At 43.6% G+C, this 26,703-nt stretch overlaps 1 protein-coding gene and 1 pseudogene across 1 annotated transcript; one reads left to right on the top strand and one right to left on the bottom strand.

Moving 5' to 3' along the window:
- Positions 1–210: 210 nt before the first annotated feature.
- LOC117089333 (protein SSX7-like) lies at positions 211–8,652 on the top strand (the record flags this gene model as incomplete). Its single annotated transcript, XM_033220451.1, has 6 exons — positions 211–325; positions 997–1,092; positions 2,932–2,996; positions 4,965–5,085; positions 7,479–7,583; positions 8,047–8,652. Coding segments are annotated over 5 exons (498 nt in total), but the record flags the coding sequence as incomplete, so codon positions are not given.
- Positions 8,653–19,860: 11,208 nt separating this feature from the next.
- LOC117089346 lies at positions 19,861–20,716 on the bottom strand (annotated as a pseudogene).
- Positions 20,717–26,703: the final 5,987 nt, after the last annotated feature.

Here is a 26,703-nt window from a genome sequence, read left to right as displayed (position 1 = left end):
CAGCAGCATTAAAGTCCTACTGTGTGCCATGGGAGAAGCTAGGGTAGGTCTCCCATGGTCTCTGAATTAGCCATGGCATCAACCAGGACAGATTATCATCCCCACTTCCCAGATCCAGCACAAGGAAGCAGCTCCAACTGAATGGCAGACATGCCTAGCAGAGTCACTGCCAAAATTCCTTTCTTTCTTTTTTTTTTTTTTTTTTTGTAGGCCTTCGATGATATTGCCAAATACTTCTCTAAGAAAGAGTGGGAAAAGATGAAATACTCGGAGAAAATCAGCTATGTGTACATGAAGAGAAACTACGAGACCATGACTAAACTAGGTAACAGAAAGTTCTAGGAACAAACAAGTCTAGGGATACATGAGCATCACTTTTCCTGCCTAGGCTACTTCTTAGGCTGCAGAAAGCACCCCACATTTTCCTTTTGTGAAGGAAAAAATCGCAGGGCAGCTTCTGGGTGTTCTGTTCTTCTGTATCCTGTCAGGGCTGAGGGCAGGGACTGACCATAGTGGAGCTTTTACCTGGACCCTGCACTTTTCTCTCCCTTAGGCGTCTGTTCTGATGAGCCCAACTGTCTCTGTGGCATCACAGCACACCTCCAACTCTACCTTCCTCCTCTCGGCTTGTCTCTCTCTCTCTCTCTTTTAATTTTTTTTTTTTTTTTTTGAGTTAGACTCTCACTCTGTCACCTAGGCTAGAGTGTAGTAGTGCAATCACAGCTCAATGCAGCCTCGAACTCCTGGGCTTAAGCAATCCTTCTGCCCAGCCTATGGATTAGCTGAGCCTACAGGCACATGTCACCATGCCCAACTAATTTTATTTTGTATTTTGTAGATATGGGGGTCTCTCTATGTTACCCAGGCTCATCTTGAACTCCTGGCCTCAAGCAATCCTCCCACCTCAGCCTCCCAAAGTGCTGGTACTACAGACATGAGCCACCATGTCAGGCCTACGTTTGTGTCTTAAGGAATAAACATTTTGCTTCTTTCTAGGTTTCAATGTCACCCTCCCACCTTTCATGCATAATAAACAGGCCACAGGCTTCCAGGGGAATGATTCTGATAATGACCGTAACCGCGGGAATGAGGGTGAGTAGATGGGAAGTGGCTGGAAAGGTCTCCTGAAGTCCAATTGTTTTTCAACTCAGCTACTTGGGAAAGATCCTCTGGCATTTGTTCCCTCATACACATCTGGGTTGAGTGAAAAAAAAAAAATTGCATACAGAAAGTTAACTACAGAGGCCATTCATAAAATTCTAAAACATGCAAAACAGTAAGATGAGTTTTCATGGATAATAAGTTAATGGTAAATGCATAAAAACATAAATGCGAATAAAAAGGCATCAAATTGAGGAGACTGGCTGTAAATGGAGAAGGAGGGGGGGCAGGGATTAGTGAGTGCTGCACAGACAGCTTCAATCATGACTTGTTGATAGTGTGTTTTGTTTTTGTTTTGTTTTGGACTGGAGATTCTCTCTTGTCGCCCAGGCTGGAGTGTAATGGCACAGTCTCAACCCACTACAACCTCTGCCTCCCAGGTTCAAGCGATTCTTCTGCCTCAATCTCCTGAGTAGCTGGGATTACAGGCGCCCGCCACCATGCCCACCTATTTTTTGTATTTTTAGTAGAGACAGGGTTTCACCATGTTGGCCAGGCTGGTCTCAAACTCCTGACCTCAGGTGATCCACCCGCCTCAGCCTCCAAAGTGCTGGGATTACAGCCGTGAACTACTGCACCCGGCCCGTTTATAGTGTTTCTAACATTCTGAATAAATAAATCAGATCTAACATAGTCATAGGGTAATGTTGAGATGCGACTGAACTCAACATTATTCCCCATACTTTTCTGTGTGTTTGAAATATTTCTTTTTTAAAGGACATGCTGTTCTTGCTAAACATTGTTAATGAATCAAAGGACAGTTAAGAAAATTTTAAAAGTGAAAAAAGAAAATGTTAAAAGTGTAGATCCACCAAAAACTTCCAGAGTTTGTTTCATTAACAGCATGTAGATATTGGATAAATATCTTAAGAGAGAGGATGATGAACAGATTGTGTAGTAAAGAACACTGTTTCTCTGTACTTTATTAAAACCAAATAGTCTTCTCATTCCCAAACAACCCTAATTCTCTGTGATGAGCTTGGAAGTGAGTTTGAAAGAGTGATCCCTCATCCAACACAGAGAGCTTTCCCAATTGTCAGTGAGCAGAGATAACATAGGGTGAAAAAAAGGCAGGTTCTTGGGTAGAGATCTTTGTACACTTCAGGACTATTAGGGGGACATATGTGTTTACTTGGTCTTTTGCTCTGACAATACAATCATAAGACAAGGTCAGAATGTCCAAACTGTCTCCAATAGACCTATTACTGCCCAAGTAAACAGGCCAGAATCTACCATCTCCCACATCACTGTAAGAGGTCTGAAAATCCAGTGCTTGAGTATCTGCCAAGTTTTTGACATTAAAGGAGTGTCTTTATACTGAAAATATTTCAGAGCCACTGGACTAAATCATCCATGGTTCATCACACATTTAACAGCTTAATTGACATACTATATGGTATGTGCACTTCACCCATTTGAAGTGTACAGTGATTTTCAGTTGTTGCACATCTTGAGTGGATACAGTTCAGATTCCCAAACAATCAATTTAATTATTTGGGAAAAAGTAAAAGATATGTAATGGAATAAGATGAGACTGTGATGGGGTTTAACCCCCATTTGATAAACCATGAGATGGAAAATTCTGAACTGATGCCACAGATAAATGCACCAACCATGACTAAACATAATTCAGAAGCAAATCTCAAATAACTCCTCAACAATGAGTGGACTCATAACCCTCTGCTGCAGAATGCCCTCATGCGACAGAGGTCTCTCTAGAGTTTGGAAATCTTTCCCAACAAATTAAAATTCTGATGTGTTCTCTTTCAGTTGAACGTCCTCAGACGACTTTCGGCAGGCTCCAGAGAATCATCCCGAAGGTGAGTATCTCTCAGGTCTAAAGGACCAGAGAACCTTTGTCTCTCCACGGATGTGAATACAGGTAAGAGTGGGAGAATATAAAAAATGCCCTCATTGCCTCCTTCTCCCCATGTCTATCACAACACCTGATGTTAGCATCGACGGCTTGATAATACTAAGAGTTGTGATCCTTAATACTTCTTTTAATCCATAAGAAGACCTCTATGACGTTGTTTCTGTTATTATCTCCAAATAATAATGAGTCACACGCTTCAGCTGTCATCCATATAAAAGCCATGTGACTTGGCGCAAATCTTCTAAGTTCTCTGAGCTCCAGATTCCTGGTCCATGCAATGGAAGTAAAGAATCATAGTCCATGTTTTAGATCATGGTTATCAGCAACATAATAATAAAATGAGGCTATCCGGTACAGAGATATTAAAGAATTTTCCTGAGGCGCAGTGGCAGGGGTAGTCTAATCCAGAACTCCAAGCCATTTAAAACTCATTCACGTTTGCATTTGTTTATGAAGTTCAGATGTTGCTCACTAGGGCTTTACCCCCCATAGGGCCTGCTGGTGCTTCTGTTGAGACACCCACTCTCACAACAGGAAGGACCAGCTGGCCTCTGCTCTGTTACCGGGGCCGCTTGCATGGCTTAGGAATTGCTTTGACTGTTGACCCCTCCCTACTGTGAGCTCCTTGAGGGCCTTGTCTGCACCTGGGGCATCTGGGAAGCCCCAGTCCCAGCCCAGGGGATCCCTCGGAGGCCCCTGAATGAGTGATCCCACAAGTGCAGATTCAACTCTGGTTTAGAGGGTAAAGGGATCTGGGAGTTGGGTTGCCAGTGTGGAGACCGAATTCAAAGAGGGATCATGAAAAGTATTAGTTTTTTATTATTACTACATTTAAACAGTGTTTACAAGCTCAGAGAGCACTTTCCCTTAGCCTGTTTTACATGTATTGTTCACTATTTCATAAGCGAGGAAGCTGCGTAAAAAGTACCTTAAGGGCCGGGCGCGGTGGCTCACGACTGTAATGCCAGTTGTGAGCCTTACTTTGGGAGGCCGAGGCAGGCAGATCACAAGGTCAATAAATCGAGACCATCCTGGCCGACATGGTGAAACCTTATCTCTACTAAAAACAAAAAACTTAGTGGAGCGTGGTAGTGCCTGCCTGTAGTCCCAGCTACTCGGGAGGCTGAGGCAGGGGAATCACTTGAACCGGGGGAGGGGGAGATTGCAGTGAGCAGAAATCACGCCACTGCACTCTAGCCAGGCGACGGAGCAAGTCTCCGTTTCAAAAACCAAAACCAAAACAAAATCAAAACAAAACAAAAACACAAAAATAAAAGAGTAGCTTAATATTGTTGGTCAGTGACACATCCCAATGCAACCAGAATTGGTGTGGGTACCACCTCACTGAATTCCACATTCAGTGTTGGTGCCTCGGTAGGGTGGTATGCCATATCTGGTACTGCTTTCTTTGCTGCCTAGATTAATTTCAGCAAACCATTTCTTTCCCTCTCCCTTCCCTGTATTCATCTCCCCACACCATCTTTCCCAGCAGTGTTTTGTCCCCTCTCTATGTTTTTACATTTACTCTCCCAGCAGCTGTCTACAAGCTTATATGGGATCCCTTGTATTTTATAGAAGCTCTTCCTTTTGTAGACCTTGTGAATTCTTAGAATGCTATTCTCCAAATCTTCTGTATACCACACTCTCAATTACATGGAGATTTTTGCTGTTTGCAAGAATGTCAGTCTTAAAAGAGTGTGAAGATAAGCATTCTAGCCCTGGAAACCCCATTCATTTAGGCCATTCCTTTCCCTTCTAACCTCCCAGGTTTCTCCTAATTTAGGCAAGTGTAACTCTCCCAGCGTTGTTGAGAACATTGATTAAGGTAATGCATGTGAAGACGCTTTGTAAGCTCTAAAGCACTATAGAAATGTGACTGATACTGTTTTTCTGTGACCTTCACATTATAAATTTCACGCTCAAGAAGCCAGCAGAGAAAGGCAACCGTTCGAAGGGAGTGGCAGAAGCATCTGGCCCACAGAACGATGGGAAACAGCCGTGCCCCCCGGGAAAACCAAGTACCTCTGAGAAGATTAACAAGAGATCTGGTAAGAGGAAACAATTCAGGAACAACCCCTCTGGCTTCCCTGGCTATGTTCAGGTGTGTGGACTGGGTGCGTGGCATGGATCCCAGACAAGCCTGGGTCCAGGCTGGGCTGAGGAGCTTACCCAGCTCCAGATGAGATGTTAGAGATGACTTTCAGAGACACAGACTGGAGTTGTAAAAAACCACGTGTCTTGGGGCAAGTCTTCCAAATTTTCTCAGTTCCAGATTCCTAGTCCATAAGATGGAAATAAAGAATCATAGTTAATAGATTGTTTGGAGGTATTAAATGAAATCTAGAAAGCCTGATGACATGAAAGGTGCTCAAGCAATTCTGTCTGTGATAACCTGAGATCGTAGCTTACTCAGCTCAATGCCTGATACCCAATACAGGTGTACTTCAGAGATATTGCAGGTTCGGTTCCAGACCACTACAATAAAGTGAGTCACACACGTTGTTTTTTGTTTGTTTCGCAGTGCATAAAAACATTATGTTTACACCACAGTGTAGTCTACTAAGTGTGCAATAGCGTTATGTCTAAAAATGTACATACCTTAATTTTAAAATAATTCATTGTTAAAGATGCTAACAATCTTCTGAGCCTTCAGTGAGTCACACTCTTTTTGCTGGTGGAGGGTCTTGCCTTGGTGTTGATGGCTGCTGGCTGATCAAGGTGGTGGTTGCTGAAGGGTGGAGTGGCTGTGGCAGTTTCTTAAAAGAATACAACAATGAAATTTGCCACATCGATTAGCTCTCCCTTTCATGAAGTATATCTCTGTAGTATGTGATGCTATTGGATAGCATTTTACCCACAGTAGAACTTCTTTCAAAGTTGGAGTCAATCCTCTCTAGCTATGAAAGTTTTAGATGGCGTCACCTTCCAATAGAAGGCTATTTTATCTATATTGAAAATCTGTTGTTTAGTGTAGCCACCTTCAACAGTGATCTTAGCTAGATCTTCTGGATAACTTGCTGCAGCTTCTCCATCAGGGTTTGCTGCTACACCTTGCACTTTTATGTTATGGAGACGGCTTCTTTCCTTAAACCTCACAAACCAGCCTCTGCTAGTTTCACACGTTTCCTCTGTAGCTTCTTCACCTCTCTCAACTTTCATGGACTGGAAGAGAGTTTGGGTCTTGCTCTGAATTAGACTCTGGCTTAAGGGAGTGTTGTGGCTGGTTTCATCTTCTTTCCTGACCACTCAAACTTTCTCTATTTCAGCAGTAACGGCAGTTTTGCTTTCTTATTCTTGTGTTCACTGGAGTATTAGTATTATTATTTTCTTCAAAAACTTTTCCTTTGCAGTGTATACTATTATTTCCTTCGAGAACTTTTCCTTTGCATTCACGGCTTGGCTGTTTGGTGCAAGAGGCAGAGCTTTCAGCCCGTCTTGGCTTTCAGCATGCCTTCCCCACTCAGCTTAGCCATTTCTAGCTTCTGATTTAATGAGAGAGACATGTGAGTCTTCCTTTCATTTGAACACATAGCCACCATTGTAGGGTTCTTCATCATCCTAATTTCAGTGTTGCTGTGTCTCAGGAAATAGGGAGGCCCAAGAGAAGGAGGAGAGGCGGGGAAGAGCTCATCGGTGGAGCAGTCAGAGCACACGCAACATTGATCAATTACATTCCTCATCTTCTGTAGGGGCAGTTCCTGGTACCCCCAAAACATTTACACACAACAGCGTGACTGTAGTCAATAATAAGTTAATCACACATTTAAAAATAACTGAAAGAGTGTAAATGGATTGTTTGTAACACAAGGATAAATGGTTGAGGGGATGGAGACCCTATTTTCCATGATGTGATTGTTACGCATTGCATGCACATATCAAAACATCTCACATACTGCGTAAGTATACACCTACTGTGTACCCAAAAAATAAAAAACAAAAATTATTTTAAAAGACTAAAAAACAACAAAAACAATTGCAGTAATAACATCAAAGCTCACTGATGACAGATCACCATAACAGATATAATAATAATGGAAAAGTGTAAAATTGGTGAGAATTTCAAAAAAAATTGCAGTATCTGCGAAGCACTATAAAAATGAGGTGCCATAAAACAAGGTATGCCTGTGTGCCCTTAGCAAATACGTGCAGAATGAAAGGAGGTATGGGTGAATGTTCCTGTAAGTGAAGAGGTTGGGAATCTAAACCTCACAACGGAAGGAGCCAGAAGCTAAAACTTTAATTGGCATTTGGCGTGTATTGGTGTGGGTCTAAGGTCTCAGCCTCTCTAAGCCAGAGAATGTGAAAAACTGGATAAAGAAGGCCCGTGGGCACTTAGAACAGGGAGGCATCTCTTTTTTTTTTTTTTTTTTTTTTTTTTAGAAAAAAGAGCCTAACACTCTCCAACCTACCCAACCCTCATCTTCCAACTCTTCCCCCATAGGACCCAAAAGAGGGAAACATGCCTGGACCCACAGACTGCGTGAGAGAAAGCAGCCGGTGATTTATGAAGAGATCAGCGACCCTGAGGAAGATGACGAGTAACTCCGTAAGTGAACCTTCGGCTCATCCCCCACATCCCTGCAGATGTGCTATTCTGTTATGGTACTGGTATCCCATCTTGTCACTTGTTCCCCAAATCATTCCCTTCTCATAATTTTCTAGGGTACAGCATTGAGGCTGAATGATGAGATTTCCCATGCTCTTTCTACTCCCTGCCCTGTATATCCAGGGATCCTCCCTACCCAGGATGCTGTGGGCTCCCAAACCCCAGGTCAGCCCTGATATGTGGGCCACACCTTCCTCTAGCCTAGGAATGGATAAACCAGGTGAGGAAGTCACTGTGGCATGAGCAGATGGTTCACTTCGAGGAACCGTGGAAGGTGTGTGCAGGTCCTGAGGTAGGGCAGAATCGGAGTGTGCAGGTTCTACAGGTCAGGAGAAGTTGAGATTGAGTTATTGGGAACTGGGAACTCACTGTCACTTACCTTCCTTCTCTCTTCTCGCCTTAGCCTCGGGGATATGACACATGCCCGTGATGAGAAGCAGACCTTGGTGACCTTTCACGAACATGGGCATGGCGGCAGACCCCTTGTCATCAGGTGTATAGCAAGTGAAAGCAAGTGTTCACAACAGTGAAAAGTTGAGCGTCATTTTTCTTAGTGTGCCAAGACTTCGATGTTAGCGTTTCCGTTGTATTTTCTTGCAGTGTGCCATTCTGTTAGATACTAGCATTTTCATTGATGAGCAAGACATACTTAATGCATATTTCGGTTTGTGTATCCATGCACCTACCTTAGAAAACAAGTATTGTCAGGTATTCTCTGCATAGAACAGCACTACCCTCCTCTCCCCAGATGTGACTACTGAGGGCAGTTCTGAGTGTTTAATTTCAGATTTTTTCCTCTGCATTTACACACCACACACACCACATACACACACACACACACACACACACACACACCACCAAGTACCACTATAAGCATCTCCCATCTGCTTTTCCATTGCCATGCATCCTGGTCAAGCCCCCCTCACTCCGTTTCCTGTTCAGCATGTACTCCCCTCATCCGATTCCCCTGTATCAGTTACTGACAGTTAATAAACATTTGCAAACGTTCCCCAGTGTTTGCTCCTCTCATTATTGTGCACACAGCTCTGTGCACATGTGTGAATATTTCTTTAGGAAAGATTCTTAGAAGTGGAATTGCTGCGTCAAAGGAGTCATTTATTCAACAAAAACCTAATGAGTGCATCCTCGTGCTGAGCGCTGTTCTAGGTGCTGGAGAGACATCAGGGAACAAGGCAGACAGATGTTCCTGACCACCATTCTAGAGGAGGATGTTTCCAGTTGTTGGCTGGTTTGTTGTTTTTCTAGAGATGGGGTCTTTCTCTGTCTAGGCTGGAGTGCAGTGGCATGATCATAGCTCAATGCCGCCTTGAACTCCTGGGCTCAAGCAATCCTCCCACCTTGGCCTCCTAAAGTACTAGGATTCAGGCGTGAGCCACTGCGCCTGGCCTCTAGTTTTTATTTTGATAGAGACTATACACTTCAGTCCTGGAGCAGGATTCTGCAGCAGGTGATTGGGCATCTTGGCCTTCGTGCTCTGAACGATTTTCGGGTTCAAAGACTGGGACGGCCTATTTGGGAGTATGTGGGAGGAGACACAGATGAAATCATCATCTGGGAAACGTGGAGGAATGAGGAAAATGTGTGCACGGTAGACCCTGTGATGGACAGGGAATAGAAGAGTCCACTTAGTCTCCATGCAGGGGAGCAACGGTGGGAAAGTCCTCTGGACAGAAGCATGAGACTGCCCGTCATGGGTCTCACCAACCAAGGGCCTGGGGACTGGGGTGGGGATGATGATTTGGGAATGGGACAGCGCTTTCTCACAGTTACCACTGCACGGTGCAGAGGGGAAACAGTTGTGGGGAAGGGAAGGGCAGAGGGGAGTCTATTTTAGAACAAACCATTGTGTGTGAATGGAGACATTAAGGCTCCATTCACACACAATGGACTTGAAACACCAGCCCCAGGTGGAGGCAGGATTGGAGCTGTTTTGGCAGTCCATAGCCCATCACCTTGGCCTCCTGGCTCTCCCCAGCCTTTGAAGGAGGACACTATCATCATTATACCTATACGATAGATGAGAAACGGAGTCCCAGGCAGATGGTAGGCATCTTGTCACAGGTCCTACAGCTGGCAGGGGCAGGAGGGGCTGAGTTTGGAGCTCACTGACTCTAGAAACATTAAGGAGGACAAGTGTGTGTGATGGAGGGAGGGAGAATTGAACAAGCCCCGGGTTCTGTCCCTAATCGCAAGGTAGAGGCTGTGGGTTAATTTACCCAAGACAAGGAGCCGTAGGAAGAGGGGCAGGCAAAGAAGCAGGGGAGACCCAAGGCCAAGTGTGGGCTGTCACAACCACCAGAGGGACAGGGTGCCAGGAAGGAGGTTGTGGGGCTCCAGGAGCAGCAGAGGTTCCCCAGATCTGTGAGCATGCCCTGCCTGGCACTGCAGGAAGAGGTGGCTGCCACCCAGGTCAGTGTGGACGTACCTCTACCTGTGTCTCAGAGGAAACAAATTCTATTTTATCCCAATATAGTTCTGTATTACACAAATGTAACATTCGGCTACTAGATATTGAGAGCCTTATCCTCCATGCAAATAGAGGAGAGGATACCCTAAAAGAGATACTGAAGGATTTGATTTTTCTTTCTCCCTGGGATGATGGAATCCATAAGTTGGGTCCCCCAGCCCACAAGACAGGTGCAAGGAAGGGTGGCTGGAAGATTGTGAGTCATGACAGGGAACATTTTTCCTTAGGTTCCTTGGGTATATAAAGCTCCCGACTATCTGTCTGTCATGGACAGATAAAGAGTGAATGTGGTCAAACCCACAGCTAATATCATACTGAATGGGCAAAAACTGGAAAAATTCCCTTTGAAAACTGGCACAAGACAGGGATGCCCTCTCTCACCACTCCTATTAACATAGTGTTGGAAGTTCTGGCTAGGGCAATCAGGCAAGAGAAAGAAATCAAGGGTATCCAGTTAGGAAAAGAAGAAGTCAAATTGTCCCTGTTTGCAGATGACATGATTGTATATTTAGAAAAACCCATCGTCTCAGCCCAAAATCTCCTTAAGCTGATAAGCAACTTCAGCAAAGTCTCAGGATACAAAATAATGTGCAAAAATCACAAGCATTCTTATACACCAGTAACAGACAAGCAGAGAGCCAAGTCAGGAATGAACTTCCATTCACAATTGCTTCAAAGAGAATAAAATACCTAGGAATCCAGCTTACAAGGGATGTAAAGGACCTCTTCAAGGAGAACTACAAACCACTGCTCAGTGAAATCAAAGAGGACACAAAAAATGGAAGAACATACCATGCTCATGGATAGGAAGAATCAATATCGTGAAAATGGCCATACTGCCCAAGGTTATTTATAGATTCATGCCATCCCCATCAAGCTACCAATGAGTTTCTTCACAGAATTGGAAAAAACTGCTTTAAAGTTCATATGGAACCAAAAAAGAGCCCGCATTGCCAAGACAATCCTAGGTCAAAAGGACAAAGCTGGAGGCGTCACGCTACCTGACTTCAAACTATACTACAAGGCTACAGTAACCAAAACAGCATGGTACTGGTACCACAACAGAGAAATAGACCAGTGGAACAGAACAGAGTCCTCAGAAATAATACCACACATCTACAGCCATCTGATCTTTGACAAACCTGACAAAAACAAGAAATGGGGAAAGGATTCCCTATTTAATAAATGGTGCTGGGAAAATGGCTAGCCACAAGTAGAAAGCTGAAACTGGATCCTTTCCTTACCCCTTATACGAAAATAATTCAAGATGGATTAGAGACTTAAATGTTAGACCTAATACCACAAAAACCCTAGAAGAAAATCTAGGTAGTACCATTCAGGACATAGGCATGGGCAAGGACTTCATGTCTAAAACACCAAAAGCAACGGCAGCAAAAGCCAAAATTGACAAATGGGATCTAATTAAACTAAAGAGCTTTTGCACAGCAAAAGAAACTACCATCAGAGTGAACAGGCAACCTACAGAAGGAGAAAATTTTTGCAACCTACTCATCTGACAAAGGGCTAATATCCAGAATCTACAAAGAACTCAAACAAAATATACAAGAAAAAAACAAACAACCCCATCAAAAAGTGGGGAAAGGATATGAACAGACATTTCTCAAAAGAAGACATCCATACAGCCAACAGACACATGAAAAAATGCTCGTCATCACTCGCCATCAGAGAAATGCAAATCAAAACCACAATGAGATACCATCTCACACCAGTTAGAATGGCAATCATTAAGAAGTCAGGAAACAATAGATGTTGGAGAGGATGTGGAGAAATAGGAACACTTTTACACTGTTGGTGGGATTGTAAACTAGTTCAACCATTATGGAAAACAGTATGGCGATTCCTCAAGGATCTAGAACTAGATGTACCATATGACCCAGCCATCCCACTACTGGGTATATACCCAAAGGATTATAAATTACTCTACTACAAAGACACATGCACACGTATGTTTATTGCGGCACTATTCACAATAGCAAAGACTTGGAATCAACCCAAATGTCCATCTGTGACAGACTGGATTAGGAAAATGTGGCACATATACACCATGGAATACTATGCAGCCATCAAAAAGGATGAGTTTGCGTCCTTTGTAGGGACATGGATGCAGCTGGAAACCATCATTCTTAGCAAACTATCACAAGAAGAGAAAACCAAACACCGCATGTTCTCACTCATAGGTGGGAACTGAACAATGAGATCACTGGACTCGGGAAGGGGAACATCACACACTGGGGCCTATCATGGGAGGGGGGAGGAGGGAGGGATTGCATTGGGGAGTTATACATGATATAAACGTTATGCACATGTACCCTAGAACTTAAAGTATAATAAAAATAAAAATAAAAAAAATAAAAATAAAAAAAATAAAAAATAAAAAATAAAATAAAATAAAATAAAATAAAAAAGAGTGAATGTGGTCCCCTCTCCACAAATGTGTTTCTCTCCTTCATTATTTCTATGAAGGGCTGAAGATACACAAGTCCTGACACATTACCTTTGAGACAGAGTCTCGCTCTGTCACCCAGGCTGGAGTGCAGTGGCGAGATCTCGGCTCACTGCAACCTCTTCCTACCAAGTTCAAGCGATTCTCCTGCCTCAGCCTCCCGAATCGCCGGAATACAGGTGCCTGCCACCATGCCCAGCTAATTTTTGTATTTTTAGTAGAAACGGGGTTTCACTCTGTCAGCCAGGATGATCTGACCTCACGATCTGCTGGCCTCAGCATCCCAAAGCATTGGGATTACAGGCGTGAGCCAACGCACCTAGTGATGCATTACTTTTTTATGATTTTTTGTTTTTTGTTTTCTTTTTGAGACAGGATCACACTCTGTCTCCCAGGCTGGAGTGCAGTGCTGCAATTTCAGCTCACTGCAACCTCGATCTCCCAGGCTCAAGGGATTCTCCCACTTCAGCTTCCGAACTAGCTGGGACTACAGGCACACACCACCACACCCAGCTAATTTTTGTATTTTTTGCAGAGACAGGATCCCACTAGGTTGCCCAGGCTGGTCTCTATATACTGGCTTCAGGCAATCCTCCTGCCTCAGCCTCCCAAAGTGCTGGGATGACAAGTATGAGCCACCTCGCCAGGCCTTCACTTTCTTTAATGAACAATTATCAGAGTTTCATCTTAGAGGCAAAAGTGGCTACTGCCAGCCAATCTGAGTGTGGTGTTGGAGGGGAATCTGGCTGATTCAGATGTTTCAAATGAACTTTTAAATTAACCTACCTGATGACTATCCTAAGGCCCTTTCTCACTCCATGTTTTTCTGATTCTGGGTTTGGAGTTTTCAGAAGCTTTGTTACAAAGAACATCTCCTGGCCAGACGCAGTGACTCACGCTGTAATCCCAGCAGTTCGGGAGGCCAAGGAAGGCAGATCACTTGAGGTCAGGAATTCGAGACCAGCCTGGCCTACATTGCAAAACTCCTGTCTCTACTAAAAATACAAAAATTAGCCGGCCGTGGTGGTGGGCACCTGTGAATTCCAGTTACTGCAGGGGCTGAGGCAGGAGAATCACTTGAACCCGGAGACAGAGCGTGCAGTGAGCCGAGATCATGCCACTGCACTCCAGCCTGGGCGACAGAGTAAGTCTCTGTCTCAAAAAACAAACAGCATCTCTTGCCTACATTGATTTAAGCTATGGTCTTCTCTCCTTGGCTTTCTCTATCAGTCTGATCCCACCTACTCTATCTCCCAAGAATGCCTCAATATATCTGGTGGACCACTGACATGTTTTCTTATTTTCCTCTACTGTTAAGAATTGACCCTTGAAAACATTTTCTTCCCAGTTCGATGGAATGTTGAGTGGGGCACGGGATCTATCTGCCATCTTGCTCCAATCATCTGGTTTTAGATATTTTATGTATTTTTGTCACAATATAAGTGTAATTTTTCTCAATTTGGTTTTCTAAATGGTTAATATTGGTATGTAGAAACCCTATCTATTATTGTATATAATATTTTGTTACCTGTCTGGGTGCAGCTTCCCCTGCATTTTGGCACAAGACTCAATCTGTTTTATTCTCCAAAAGAAAACTGACAGGCTGGGTGTGGTGGCTCACACCTGTAATCTCAGCACTTAGGGAGGCCGAGGCATGTAGATCACCTGAGGTCAGGTTTGAGACCAGCCTGACCAAGATGGTGAAACTCCATCTCTACTAAAAATACAAAAAAAAAAAAAAAAAAAATTAGAGGGCATTGGTGGTGCATGCCTGTGGTCCCAGCTACTAGGGCAGCAGAGGCGGCAGGATCACTTGAACTCAGGTGGCGGAGATTGCAGTGAGCCAAAGTGGCACCATTGCATTTCAGTCTGTGGACAGGAATTCTATCTCTAAATAAAAAGAAAAAGAAAAAAAAGAAAATTTAGTGCACAGGCAATGGATAGTAATAAAAGGATAATTTATGGAAGATTCATAGGGGAGACTGATAGAAATAAAGGAAGTATACATTTTACAGAGCTGAGTAGGTCACTGCAAAATCACCAGAACTGCCTTTTTCTCCAAAAATACTACCCATAAGCTATTCTACTACTGGTTCTTCTAGTCCTTTTCTCTATTCCAATTCCTCAAACTGTCCTTTCCTTACTGGGATAATTTTCCTCTGCCCAGATCTGGGTCCTCCACAACACTTCACACTGTCTTCAAGTATGTGAATTCCCATTGTTTTAGCTCAGGTTCCCAAGGAAACAGGCTATGGGCCATACAGGACACCTCTAGACAGACTATACTGAGAAACCATGCTTGGAACAGGGCATGGGGAGAGGAGAGGAGAGGAAATTACATACCTGGCTCTCGCTCATGGTTTTTTTTTTATTATTGGTCAAAATTTACCCACAGGCACAAACTCCCCCACACTTCTAGATTGCATCATCTGCCCCTTTGGGAGCTGTCTGGAAAGCCAGATCCACACTTTGAAGTGTAGTGTTTCATACAATCCAAAAGTGGTCGTAGAGGCCAGGTGTGGTGGCTCATGCCTGTAATCCCATCACTTTTGGAGGCCAAGGCAGGAAGATCATGAGGTCAGGAGTTCGAGACTAGCCTGGCGGCATGGTGAAACCCCATCTCTACTAAAAATACAAAAATTAGCCCAGCACGGTGGCATGTTCCTGTAATCTCAGCTACCGGAGGCTGAGGCAGGAGAATCGCTTGGCCCTGGAAGGCAGAGGTTGCAGTGAGCTGAGATTGCACCACCACACTTCAGCCTGGGCAACAGATCAAGACCATCTGAAAACAAAACAAAGCAAAACAAGCAATCAAAAAAGTGGTAGCAAAAACCAGAAAGTCCAGGTATGTAGCTAATTGGCCTGGTTGTACAGCAGCAGCCAAGGGTGAAAACTAAATACTCCCAGGCAAGTCCTAAGTTCACCAAGTAATTGGAGTACCCATCTGTGTTAGTTAATTGCCTTTATCTGAAGGAAAAAAAAAAACATATGTCAATGACAAGCAGGTCTATAGGTTGGAGCAAGGCACCTAGGCTAAACTCCCTAGTGACAGGGAGACAGGGACATCATCTTCCTCGACATTCAAAGAGATGGTTCCAAGGCCCTCAAAAAAGACATCCTAGGGAACGGGTGTGGTGGTTCATGCCTGTAATCCCAACATTTGGGGAGGCTGAGGCTGGAGGATCACTTGCGGCCTGGAGTTCAAGTTCAAGACATTCCTGGGTTCTAGGGTGGCCAGAGGCTTACAGATCAGAGGAAGAATTTACAATACAAGTTTTCTGAAGGAAATGCTCTAGGGAAAGGGAAATGGGGAAAGGTCTCTTCTTCCCTTTTGGCCACAGGAAAATCTCAATTTTGTGTTTAGTTACCCTTACAATTTCCCCCGTTTGTTATTCTTTTATAGTAACACTACAATTTTCTAATTATCTCCACTGCTGTTTCTATCTTTCTCTGGGTAGTTTACAGCCACCTAGATATCCAACAAGTCCATAGTAAGATGCAAAGCAAAGCAATTATCAAGATTATAATAGGATAATTTTTTTTCGGGACGGAGTTTCTCTCTTGTTGCCCAGGCTGGAGTGCAATGGTGCGATCTCGGCTCACTGCAACCTCTGTCTCCTGAGTTCAAGCGATTTTCCTTCCTCAGCCTCCCAAGTAGCTGGGATTACAGGCATCCACCACGAGGCCCAACTGATTTTGTATTTTTTGTGGAGATGGGGTTTCACCATGTTAGCCAGGCTGGACTTGAACTTCTCACCCCAGGTGGTGCGCCCACCTCAGCCTCCCAAAGTGTTAGGATTACAGACACGAGCCACCATGCCCGGTCTAGAATGAATTTTAAATTCAGTATAATACTCACCTTGTCAGGGGGCGGGGCGACCTTTAAACACATCATACTGGTTGATTGTGTCAAAGTCAAAATAAATTATAGAGACAAATCCCTAAATCAAATGCTCTATTCGGGAATCACAAAATTGCAATTCAGGGCATACACACAGACTAGGGTGGTCTTCAGTATGTGCAACAAACAAAGAAAAGTTGGAAGCTTTATTAGAAAGAAAAATGTTACATATTGTTTTGAAATGAGGCTCATTGGCCTGGAGAAGCTGGTCATTCGCACAATCAGCTTTCACATTCCCTCTTTTGATCAACATCTTTCTTTGAAAACCGCACTGATCAGCCATCTTAAAGTGACGCTTCATTGTCACTCCATGCCAGGATGGACCTGGGCCAGTTGTCTTTGTCCCATGTCAGGGGCAGGTAAGGGAGTCGATATCAGGGACATGGGCCACATTTGAGCAACAAAGTGTCCAGAAGGAAAAAAAAATTCAGGCATGTTTGTCTGGAGTTCAGCATCAAGTTCCATCTTGTTAGTTCCATCTATATTAGCAATCATCTTGACGCCCTGGGCTATCATTATTTTGTTGGGAGAACTGGCTTAACAAATATTAGACAGGCAACAAGAACAGAGCTCAGAGTCATAATCAAAAATAATTAGCCATCGTTTTATTTATTTTATTTTGTTTATTTTAGTGATGGAGTCTTGCTCTGTCACCCAGGATGAAGTGCAGTGGCGTGATCCTGGTTCACTGCAACCTCCACCTCCTGGGTTCAAGAGAATCTCCTGCCTCCGCCTCGGAGTAGCTGGGATTACAGGTGCTCACCACCCACCGAGCTAATTTTTGTATTTTCAGTGGAGATGGGGTTTCACCATGTTGGCTAGGCTGGTCTCGCACTCCTGACCTCAAGTGATTCACCTGCCTTGCATCCCAAAGTGCTGGGATTGCAGGCGTGAGCTACTGCACCCAGCTATAATTAGCAGTAGTATAATAAATTAGTTTGTACAATGTTTTGAACCAAGATCCCAAGAGAAATCAAAACACTATGGGGGAATTGAATGAGATCTCTTATTTTTTGAGTAGCATTTTAGGACTGTGTTGAATTAAAGCAGAGTGCCAACTCTATAAAAGAGACCACTAGATGAATCAAAGTATTTGTGAGTTAGGTTCTGTCAAGTGCCTATATCCCAGCATTTGGGGAGGCCGAGGCTGGCAGATCACGAGGTCAGGAGATCGAGACCATCCTAGGTAACACAGTGAAATCCCACCTCTACTAAAATACCACAAATTAACTGGGGATGGTGTCACGTGCCTGTAGTCCCAGCTACTCGTGAGGTTGAGGCAGGAGAATCACTCGAACCCGGGAAGCGGAGGTTGCAGTGAGCCGAGATCTCGCCACTGCACTCCAACCTTGGCAACAGAGTGAGACTATGTCTCAAAAAAAAAATAATGAAGTTTTATTATTGTATTTGTAAACCAAAATAGCATCCCAAGCACCTCTCTTCCCTTAACCATCTGAATGGGCTTCCTCCTCAGCCAGGGCTCTTTTAAAATTAACCTGAGAGACTGTTTTAGCCATGACAGGATGTGTGGGTCAGACATGCCTCATTATACCGCTCTGGCATCAACATCAACACAGACTTAAATCTCATAAGAAACATGTTACAACCTAGTCTCTCTGAAGCCTAGTCCCTGAAGGCTTCCTCTGCAAATAAGAACTTGGGTCACCACAATCCTCTGTCTTAACTCAGACATTCCTTTCTGTTGATCCAGGGCATTTTTGTTTGTTTGTTTGTTTTGAGGCAGAGTCTGGATCTGTTTAATGCAATGGCGCGTTCTCAGCTCACTGTAACCTCCGTTTTCCAGATTCAAGGAATTCTCCTGTCTTAGCCTCCCAAGTAGCTGCAATTACAGGTGCCCGCCACCACACCCAGCTATTTTTTGTGTGTGTCTTTAGCAGAGACAGGGTTTCACATGTTGGCCAGCTGGTCTCGAACTCCTGACCTCAAGTGATTCACCACCCTCAGCCTCCCAAAGTGCTGGGATTACAGGCGTGAGCCACAATGCCCCACCCATCCTTGGTTTTTAGATAAACCCAACCAATTGTCAATCACAAAATTTTTTATATCTGCCTATACACTGGAAGCCCCTGCTTCGAGTTGTCCTGCCTTTCTGGACCAAACCAAAGTATTACTTAAATGTATTTGACTGAGTCTCCATAAAATCTATAAAACCAAGCTGCACCCCAACCACCTTGGGCAACTCAGGACCTCCTGAGGTTATGTCATCAGTCCTGGTCACTCCTATTTGGCTCAGAATAAATCTCTTCAAATGTTTTCCAGAGTTTGACTTTTTTCATCAGGAGACATCAGGAACAGAGCAGTTTCTGTTTTTAGTAATTTTATGGGAAAAAGTTGGATTTAGTCTAGTCTATAGGTAGATAACAAGAACTCGGCTGGGCACAGTGGCTCACGCCTGTTATCCCACAATTTTGGGTTGCTGAGGCAGGTGGATCACGAGGTCAAGAGATCGAGACCATCTTGGGCAACATGGTGAAACACCATCTCTACAAAAAACACAAAAATCAGCTGGGCATGGTGGCATGAGTCTGTAGTCCCAGCTACTCGGACGGCTGAGGCAGGAGAATTGCTTGAACGCGGGAGGCGGAGGTTGCAGTGAGCCAAGATCCCGACACTGCACTCCTGCCTGGTGACAGAGCGAGACTCTGTCTCAAACAAACAACAACAACAAAACAAAACAACAACAACAATAAAAACAAGAACTCAAACAATGCACACAGCTACAATCTCATACCTGGTCTATTAGAGCTTTTCTTCAGCAACATAATTTTTCTCTATATATTGATCACTTGGGAATCACAGATTTAAAAACCTCTGGAGGATAGAAAGTAAAACCAAGGCCGACTTTAGATTTCACCTACATTCTTAAGGTTCCTGGGCCGCCAGAAATTGACCGTTTTTATTTACCCACTGTAAAGCTAAAAACACTTGAAGTCAGGCATTCCATGCATTTTGATGAAAGCCTTGGTAATATAACCAATTTTTTTTTTCTTTTGAGACAGGGTCTTGCTCTGTCACCCAGGCTGGTATGCAGTGGTGAGATCTCAGCTCACTGCAGCCTCCACCTCCTGGGTTCAAGCAATTCTCCTGCCTCAGTCTCCTGAGTAGCCAGGATTACAAATGTGTGCCACCACTCACTGCTATGTATTTTTGTATTTTTAGTAGAGATGTGGTTTCATCATGTTGGCCAGGCTGGTCTCAGACTCCTGACCTCAGATGATCCATGTGCCTCAGCCTCCCAAAGTGCTGGGATTATAGGTGTGAGCCACCGTGCCCGGCCCTATAACCAATGTTTTTAATTGTATCCGACTATAGAGAGTAAACTTTTTTTTTCGTGTTTAAAAAAAAGTGGGCCGGTGCAATTGCTCACACCTATAATCCCAGAACTTTGGGAGACCACTTGAGACCAGGAGTTCAAAGTCAGCCTGGGCACATAACTAGACTCCCATCTCTGGAAAAGAAAAGAAGAAAAAGGAAAAGAAACAAAGAAGGAAAGAAAGAAAGAAGAAAGGAAGAAAGGAAGGAAGGAAGGAAGGAAGGAGGAGGAAGGAAGGAAGGAAGGAAGGAAGAAAGAAAGAAAGAAAGAAAGAAAGAAAGGAGGAAAGTAAAGTATGGTTTTATTACTGCTTGCATGAGGTGGTAGGTGTGCTTGAGAGAAGAGAAGAGAGGAAGGAGGGGAGGAGAGGGGAGGATAGGGGAGGCAGGAGCGGGGGAGGAGGGGCAGGGGGGAGAGGGAGTGGGGAGCTGCAGGCAGGAAGGAATGGTTTTATTACTATGTGCAGGCAGGGCCTGCATAAGGTGGTGGGTGTGCTGGGCCCAGGGGACGTGTGGGCTGTGAGGAGATGGCGATCGTGAGGCTGGAAGGAAAGGGGGTGACTTGGAAACCAGGCCCAAGGGATCCTCAGGTCCGCTTCTTGGAATGGGCAGCCTTGAGAAAAGAGTCATGGTAAGCCACAGTCATGCCATTCATCAGATGCAGAAATTCTTGGAAATCTAGCTGCCCATCACTAGTGAGGTCCAGTTTCTTCATCATGTGGTCAAGGACACTGGGGCCGTCTGGTTCTTTGTGAAGGCATCCAGTTCTCTATTCATGAAGTTTGGGAACTCCATCTTGGAGTGAATGCTATTATAACCATCCTTTCCAGTCTATTTCTGGAAAACAGCAATCAGGGACTCTCTGTAGGCCTGGAGATTTTTGCCATGTTGGAGGTGAATGAGGCACCAAGAGCAGGTTTTTACTGGACCTGTGTAAATAACCATATTGCCATAAGAATATTTACAAATAGTTTTCGAATTCTGGAAGAATGGAGCAGAAAGAAAAAGCAAACCTTTCCATCTTAGTTTACAAAAGTATACTTTACCAAATTGTTATAAACTATAGATAGTTTAACAGAGAAAATTTTTTCTTTTTTCATTTTTTTGAGAAAGGGTTGTGCCCTGTTGCACAGGCTAGAGTGCAGTGGTGCAAACACAGCTCCCTGCAACCTCTGCCTCCTGGCTCAAGTGATCCTCCCACCTTAGCCTCCCAAGTAGCTGGGACCACAGGCGCACACCACCATGCCCAGCTAATTGCATTTTCTTTTTTTTGAGACAGACTTTTGCCATGTTGCCCAGACTGGTCTTGAACTCCTGGGCTCAAGCAATCCTCCTGCCTTGGCTTCCAAAGTGAGTCACCACATCCCACCAGAAAATTTTATTAAATGTGGAAAACCAAACATTTAAGTAAAAAACAAAGCTTTTTTTTTTTCCTTAATTTCTTTTAGAAACCAGGTCTCCTATGTTGCCCAGGTTTGTCTTGAAGTCCTGCACTCAATGGATCCTCCTGTCTCAGCCTGAGAATGCTGGGATTACAGGTGTGAGCCACTGTGCCAAGCCCAAGAATAAATAAAGTTTTAAATAGAGCTCATAAAAACATTATCAGTTATTTAGCCTCACGTATTTTTGTTCTGCTTGATCTTGATGATCAGTTGCATGAAACCATCAGTTTTCATTAGAGTTTTGAAAAATAATTTATTTAGTTCATTGATCTGAAAGTTATTACAAATCTATATTCAATAGTACTTGTTAAAATCTTTTTTTATGAATCTGATTCTGGATGCCTTTAGAGAAGAATCAGCACTGTAGAAGATAAAGCTTAGAATAGTAATGATTAAGATCTGATGAAAGGTCCACAATTGAGAAAAAAATTCAGTTATTTCTATTATATAGAACATTTTAAGATAACAACCAGAATCATGACTGATAGCGTCACACCAGGACCATCAGAACTCTGTAAAATTTATATGATCTTCAGAACATTAATATCAATAACATATCTATATAAATGTAAACAGCAATTAGTGTTTTTTTATTTGACATTGCTTTTCATATAATCTAACCTATCAAATAAGCCTAATGAGAGACACATTCTTTGAGGCTCTCCAGGGGCCTCACTGGTAAATCTCAAAGTCAATTTCAGGTTAAAAAGACTTAAATTAGAATATGATTAGTTTGTTCAACAGCAATAGATAAATAAAAAAGAATTGGATTTTGGGGAAGTTTGTCAAAGATGTTAAAAGGCTCAAAACACTTGTTCAAAACAGGATCATGGGTCACTGTGGAAATAAGTCACTCATTTAACCAGAATGATAGTCAACAGACTTCAAATGCAATACAGAAAGTTAACATGGACTTAAACACTTAACCCTTTCAAAACTCAGTTTTCCTAAGCAAGAAGAAACCTAATTAGTAGGCCAGGCACGTTGGCTCATGCCTGGAATCTCAGCACTTTGGGAGGCCGAGGCGGACTGATCACCAGGCCAGAAGTTCAAGACCAAGCTGAGCAACATGGCAAAACCCCTTCTCTACTAAAAGGACAAAACATTAGCTGGGCGTGGTGTCCCGCGCTTGTGGTCCTAGCTATTGGAGGCACAAGAATTGCTTGAACCCGGGAGACAGAGGTTGCAGTCAGCTGAGATCCCACCCATTGCACTCCAACGTGGGCAAAACTCCAACAAAAACAAAACAAAACCTAGGATCAACAGAAAGGAATGCCTGGGATAAGATAAAGGATTGTGTAGACCCAAGTTCATATTTGCAGAGAAAGCCTTCTGGTACTACGCTTCAGAGAGAATAGGTTGTAACATGTTTCTTACTAGACTGAAAGTCTGTGTTGATGTTGATGACAGAGGTATAATGAGGCAAGTCCGACCCCCACTTCCTGTCATGGCTTGAAACAGTCTCTCAAGTTAAATTTTAAAAGACCCGTGGCTGAGGAAGAAGTCAATTCAGATGGTTGGGGGTGGCGGGGGTTAGGATTTTATTTTTGATTTACAAGTCCTATAAAAGTGCATAAATTTTAAGGAACAAGTGTCGTGCCTGATGTATGGACCACAAAAAGAGTTCTCCAAACTGTCCAATGCCATAACCAGAGACATTTGAACGACAAATCAGGATGAGAAGTTGATGTTTCCACACTGTAGACAGCTTTTCCCAAGATGTCAGAATAAGTCTTCACATCATAATGAGACTCTTACCCCCTAAATGTCTATACGTTTCACTTGACAGAACCTGATCCCCAAATCTTTTGATTCCCCTAGTGGTCCATTTTATAGAGTCGGCACTCTGCTTTAATTCAACCCAGTCCTAAAATGCTACTCAAAGACTACAAGAGGTCTCATTCAATTCCCCCATAGGTTTTTGATTTGTTTAGCTGGTGGTCCTTAGGCCAGGGATCTTGGTTCAAAACCATTGTACAAATTAAATTTATTATACTATTGCTAATTATAGCTGGGTGCGGTGGCTCACGCCTGTAATCCCAGCACTTTAGGATGCCAAGGTGGGCAGATCACTTGACGTCATGAGTTCTAGACCAGCCTGGGCAACATGGTGAAACCCTGTCTCTACTGAAAATTAAAAAATTAGCTGGGCATGGTCGTGAGCACCTGTAATTCCAGCTGCTTAAGAGGCTGAGGCAGGAGAATTGCTTGAATCCAGGAGATGTAGGTTGCAGTGAGCCAGGATCATGCCACTGCACTTCATCCTGGGCAACAGAGCAAGAATCCATCTGAATAAAATAAAATAAAATAAAATAAAGAAAAATAAAATAAAATAAAGCAAAACAATTGTTAATTATTTTTGAATTATGATCTTTGAGCTCTGTTCTTGTTGCCTGTCCAATTTTGTTAAGCCAGTTCTCCCAACAAGATAATGTTAGCCCAGGGCGTCAAGAAGATTGCTAATACGGATGGCACTAACTAGATGAAACTTGATGCTGAACTCCAGATAAATCTCCCTGAATATTTTTTTTCTGACCTCTTTGTGGCTCAAATGTGGCCCATGTCCCTGATATCGACTCCCTTACCTTTCCCTTGACATGGGACAAAGACAACCGGCCCAGGTCCATCCTGGCATGGAGTGACAATGAAGCCTCACTTTAAGATGGCTGATCAGTGAGGTTTTCAAAGAAAGATGTTGATCAAAAGAGGGAATGTGAAAGCTGATTGTGAGAATGAACCAGCTTCTCCAGGGCCAATGAGCCTCATTTCAAAACAATATGTAACATTTTTCTTTCTAATAAAACTTCCAACTTCTGCTTCTTCGTTGCACATGCTGAAGACCACCCTAGTCCCTGTGTATGCCCTGAATTGCAATTTTGTGATTCCCAAATAAAGCATTTGATTTAGGGATTTCTCTCTATAGTTTATTTTGACTTTCACACAATTAACCAGTATGATGTGTTGAATGGTCGCCCCGCCCCCTGGCAAGGTGCATATTATACTGAATTTAAAAATTCACTCTAGACTGAGCATGGTGGCTCATGTCTGTAATCCTAACACTTTGGGAGGCTGAGGTGGGCGGATCACGTGGGGTGAGGAGTTCAAGACCAGCCTGACTAATACGATGAAGCCCCATCTCTGCAAAAAATACAAAATTAGCTGGGCCTGGTGCGCATGCTTGTAAGCCCAGTTACTTGGGAGACTGAGGCAGTAGAATCGCTTGAACTCAGGAGACAGAGGTTACAGTGAGCCGAGATCCCACCATTGCACTCCAGCCAGGGCAATGAGAGTGAAACTCTGTCCCGAAAAAAAAAGAAATCATTCTATTATAATCCTGATAATTGCTTTGCTTTGAATCTTACTGTGGACTTGCTGGCAATCTAGGTGGCTGTAAACTATCCAGAGAAAGACAGAAATAGCAGCGGTGATAATTAGAAAATTGTATTGTTACTATAAAAGAATAACAAAAGGGGGAAATTGTAAGGGTAACTAAACATAAAATGGAATTTTTCCTGTTGCCAAAACTGCAAGAAGATACCTTTCCCCATTTCACGCTCCCTAGAGCATTTCCTCGAGAAAATTTGTATTTGTAAGTTCTTCCTTTGATCTGTAAGCCTCTGGCCATCCTAGAACCCAGGAATGCGTTGAACTTGAACTCCAGGCCTCAAGTGATCCTCCAGCCTCAGCCTCCCAAAGTGTTGGGATTACAGGCGTGAGCCACCACACTTGTACCCTAGGAATGTCTTTCTTCAGGGCCTTGGAGCCATCTCTTTGAAATGTGAACGTTGAGGAAGATGATGTCCCTGTCTCCCTGTCACCAGGGGAGTTTAGCCTAGGTGCCTTGCTCCAAGCTGTAAGCACCTGCTTGTCATAGAGATATGAGTTTTATTTTTCTTTCAGATAAAGGCAATTAACTAATGCAGATGGGTACTCCAATTACTTGGTGAACTTAGGACTTGCCTGGGAGTATTTAGTTTTCACCCCTGGCTGCTGCTCTACAAGCAGGTCAGTTAGCTACATATCCAGACTTTCTGTTTTCTGCTACGATTTTTTATTGTTTCTTTGTTTGGCTTTTGTTTGTTTGTTTTTGAGAGGGAGTCTCCCTCTGTTGCCCAGGCTGGAGTGCAGTGATGCGATCTCGGCTCATTGCAACCTCTGCCTCCCTGGTTCAAGCAATACTCCTACCTCAGCCCATGGAGTAGCTGGGATTACAAGCACGGGCCACCATGCCAGGCTAAATTTGGACTTTTAGTGGAGATGGGATTTCACCATGCTCACCAGGCTAGTTTCCAACTCCTGACCTCATGATCCACCTGCCTTGGCCTCCCAAAGTGCTGGGATTACAGGCATGAGCCACCACACCTGGCCTCTATGACCACTTTTGGATTGTATGAAACACTACACTTCAAAGTGTGGGATCTGGCTCCCCAGACAGCTGCCAAAGGGGCAGATGATGCAATCTAAAAGTGTGGAGGAGTTTGTGCCTGTGGGGTAGATTTTGACCAATAAGAAAAAGAACCAGGAGTGAGAGCCAGGTACATAAATTCCCTCTCCTCTCCTCTCCCCATGCACCGTTCCAAGCATGGTTTCTCAGTATAGTCTGTCTAGAGGTATCCTATATGGCCCAAAGCCTGTTTCTTGGGAACCTGAGCTAAAACAATGGGAATTCACATGCCTGAAGACAGTGTTAAGTGTTGTGGAGGACCCAGATCTGGGCAGAGGAAAATTACCCCAATAAGGAAATGGATAATTTGAGGTTTTGGAATAGAGGGAAAGACTAGAAGAACCAGTAGTAGAACAGCTTATAGGTAATATTTTTGGACAAAAGGCAGTTCTGGTGATTTTTGCAGTGAACTGCTCAGCTCTGTAAAATATATACTTCCTTTCTTTCCATCAGTCTCCCCTATGACATCTTCCATAAATTATCCTTTTATCACTATCTATTGCCTGTGAAGTGAATTTTCTTTTTTTCTTTTTCTTTTTTATTTAGACATACTCTCTGTCACCCAGGCTAGAGAGTGCAGTGGCACGATCTCGACTCACTGCAATCTCTGCCTCCCGAGTTCAAGTGATCCTCCCGCCTCAGCTGCCCTAATAGCTGGGACTACAGGTGCGCGCCAATGCTCGGCTAATTTTTTTTTTTTTTGTATTTTTAGTAGAAATGGGGTTTCACCATCTGGCCAGGCTGGTCTCGAACTCTGACCTCAGGTGATCCACACGCCTAGGTCTCCCAAAGTGCTGGGATTACAGATGTGAGTCACCACACAGAGCCTGTCAGTTTTCTTTTGGAGAATAAAACAGATTGAGTCTTGTGCCAAAATGCAGGGGAAGCTGCACCCAGACAGGTAACAATATAGTATATAAAATAATAGGGCTTCTACATACCAATTACAACTATTTAGAAAACCAAATTGAGAAAAATTACACTTATA

This window comes from Trachypithecus francoisi, unplaced genomic scaffold (genome assembly GCF_009764315.1).
Source record: "Trachypithecus francoisi isolate TF-2019V2 unplaced genomic scaffold, Tfra_2.0 Contig00821, whole genome shotgun sequence".
In the NCBI taxonomy this organism is placed as follows: Eukaryota; Metazoa; Chordata; class Mammalia; order Primates; family Cercopithecidae; genus Trachypithecus; species Trachypithecus francoisi.
Note: the sequence above shows the minus strand (reverse complement) of the source record. Positions and strands in the feature narration are given on the sequence as shown.